This window comes from Morone saxatilis, unplaced genomic scaffold, assembly GCF_004916995.1.
Source record: "Morone saxatilis isolate NCDOM2014 unplaced genomic scaffold, NCSU_SB_2.0 Contig24, whole genome shotgun sequence".
In the NCBI taxonomy this organism is placed as follows: Eukaryota; Metazoa; Chordata; class Actinopteri; family Moronidae; genus Morone; species Morone saxatilis.
The window spans coordinates 238765-239910 of NW_023339807.1; the positions used below are offsets into that span (position 1 = coordinate 238765).

General features: G+C 46.4%; 1 protein-coding gene across 2 annotated transcripts in view; it reads left to right on the forward strand.

Annotated features, from left to right (window-relative positions):
- Positions 1-1146, forward strand: part of kpna5 (karyopherin alpha 5 (importin alpha 6)) — a 10689-nt gene that overhangs the window by 4832 nt on the left and 4711 nt on the right. For both annotated transcript variants that reach the window (XR_004797071.1, XM_035672030.1), the window contains exons 7-9: positions 342-430; positions 509-608; positions 712-875. Coding sequence is in view for 1 of the 2 variants with exons in the window: in XM_035672030.1 (XP_035527923.1) it covers positions 342-430; positions 509-608; positions 712-875 (353 nt within the window). In the remaining variant the exon portion in view is untranslated. The remainder of the gene's footprint in view (positions 1-341; positions 431-508; positions 609-711; positions 876-1146) is intronic.

Genomic DNA, 1146 nt, shown 5'->3' on the forward strand with positions numbered 1-1146 from the left:
AAACCAGAAGTTAGCGGCTCAGCCGGTGGATGTCTCTAGTGTTTGCTCTATGGGCTGCTCCATGTGGAAGCACAGCTGGAACATCCATCCAAGTTTCAAACATTGTCAAAGTGTTTTGGCCTCATGCGACACTGAACAGCTTCACTGAGCCCTCCTCCAACATCGTATCCAGTTCTCCTTAATAAATCCCGGGCTATCATTTGTTTGTGCAGTTGAAGAAACCTTGAATTTTCCATCTATAATGTTTAGTTATAGTAGTGTACATGATGGGATCTGCAGACATCATCATGGTTCAGCCCTGATAGTCCACTGGGACACTGAGACTGTGTGTTGTGTTTCAGGCGGTGTGGGCTTTGGGCAACATAGCGGGAGATAATGCTGAGTGCAGAGACTATGTGCTCAACTGTGGCATCCTGCCGTCTCTACAACAGTAAGTGTCCTCCTTCTCTCTGTCTGAATGTGTAGGATACTATGTGATAACAACTGGATCCTGTGTTTTCACGTCCAGGCTGCTCGCTAAATCCAACCGCCTCACAACAACCCGCAATGCAGTCTGGGCTCTGTCCAACCTCTGCAGAGGAAAGAACCCCCCACCAGATTTTGCCAAGGTGAGTCTACATGTCATAGCCTGTTTGCCCATTGGCCTGCAGCATTCATCCACCTTTGGTATTAAACTGTGTCTTTGTTGTCCTTGTGTGTGGTGTGTGTCAGGTGTCTCCTTGTCTCAGCGTGCTGTCCAGGCTTCTGTTCAGCAGTGATCCAGATGTTCTGGCTGATGCTTGCTGGGCTTTGTCCTACCTGTCTGACGGCCCCAATGAGAAGATCCAGACGGTCATTGACTCCGGGGTCTGCCGTAGACTAGTGGAGCTACTCATGTAAGGAACTGGCAGGTCCACATTATAGGAGAGTAGTCATTTCCCGATTCCTTAGAGGAAGATCTGGCCTAGATGAACTGTCAACTGTCACTTGCAAATATGCTGTTCGCTCTGAATATTTCTAACACAATATGTAGAATTTAAATACTTTGCACTAAAATGTCCAGATTTCAACCTGGATCAATCAAGAAAACTAGTAAATGTCCATATTTGGGGGTTTAGTTATGGATGTATGGATGCACCAAACGTAATTATTCCAGGGTGTTACTTT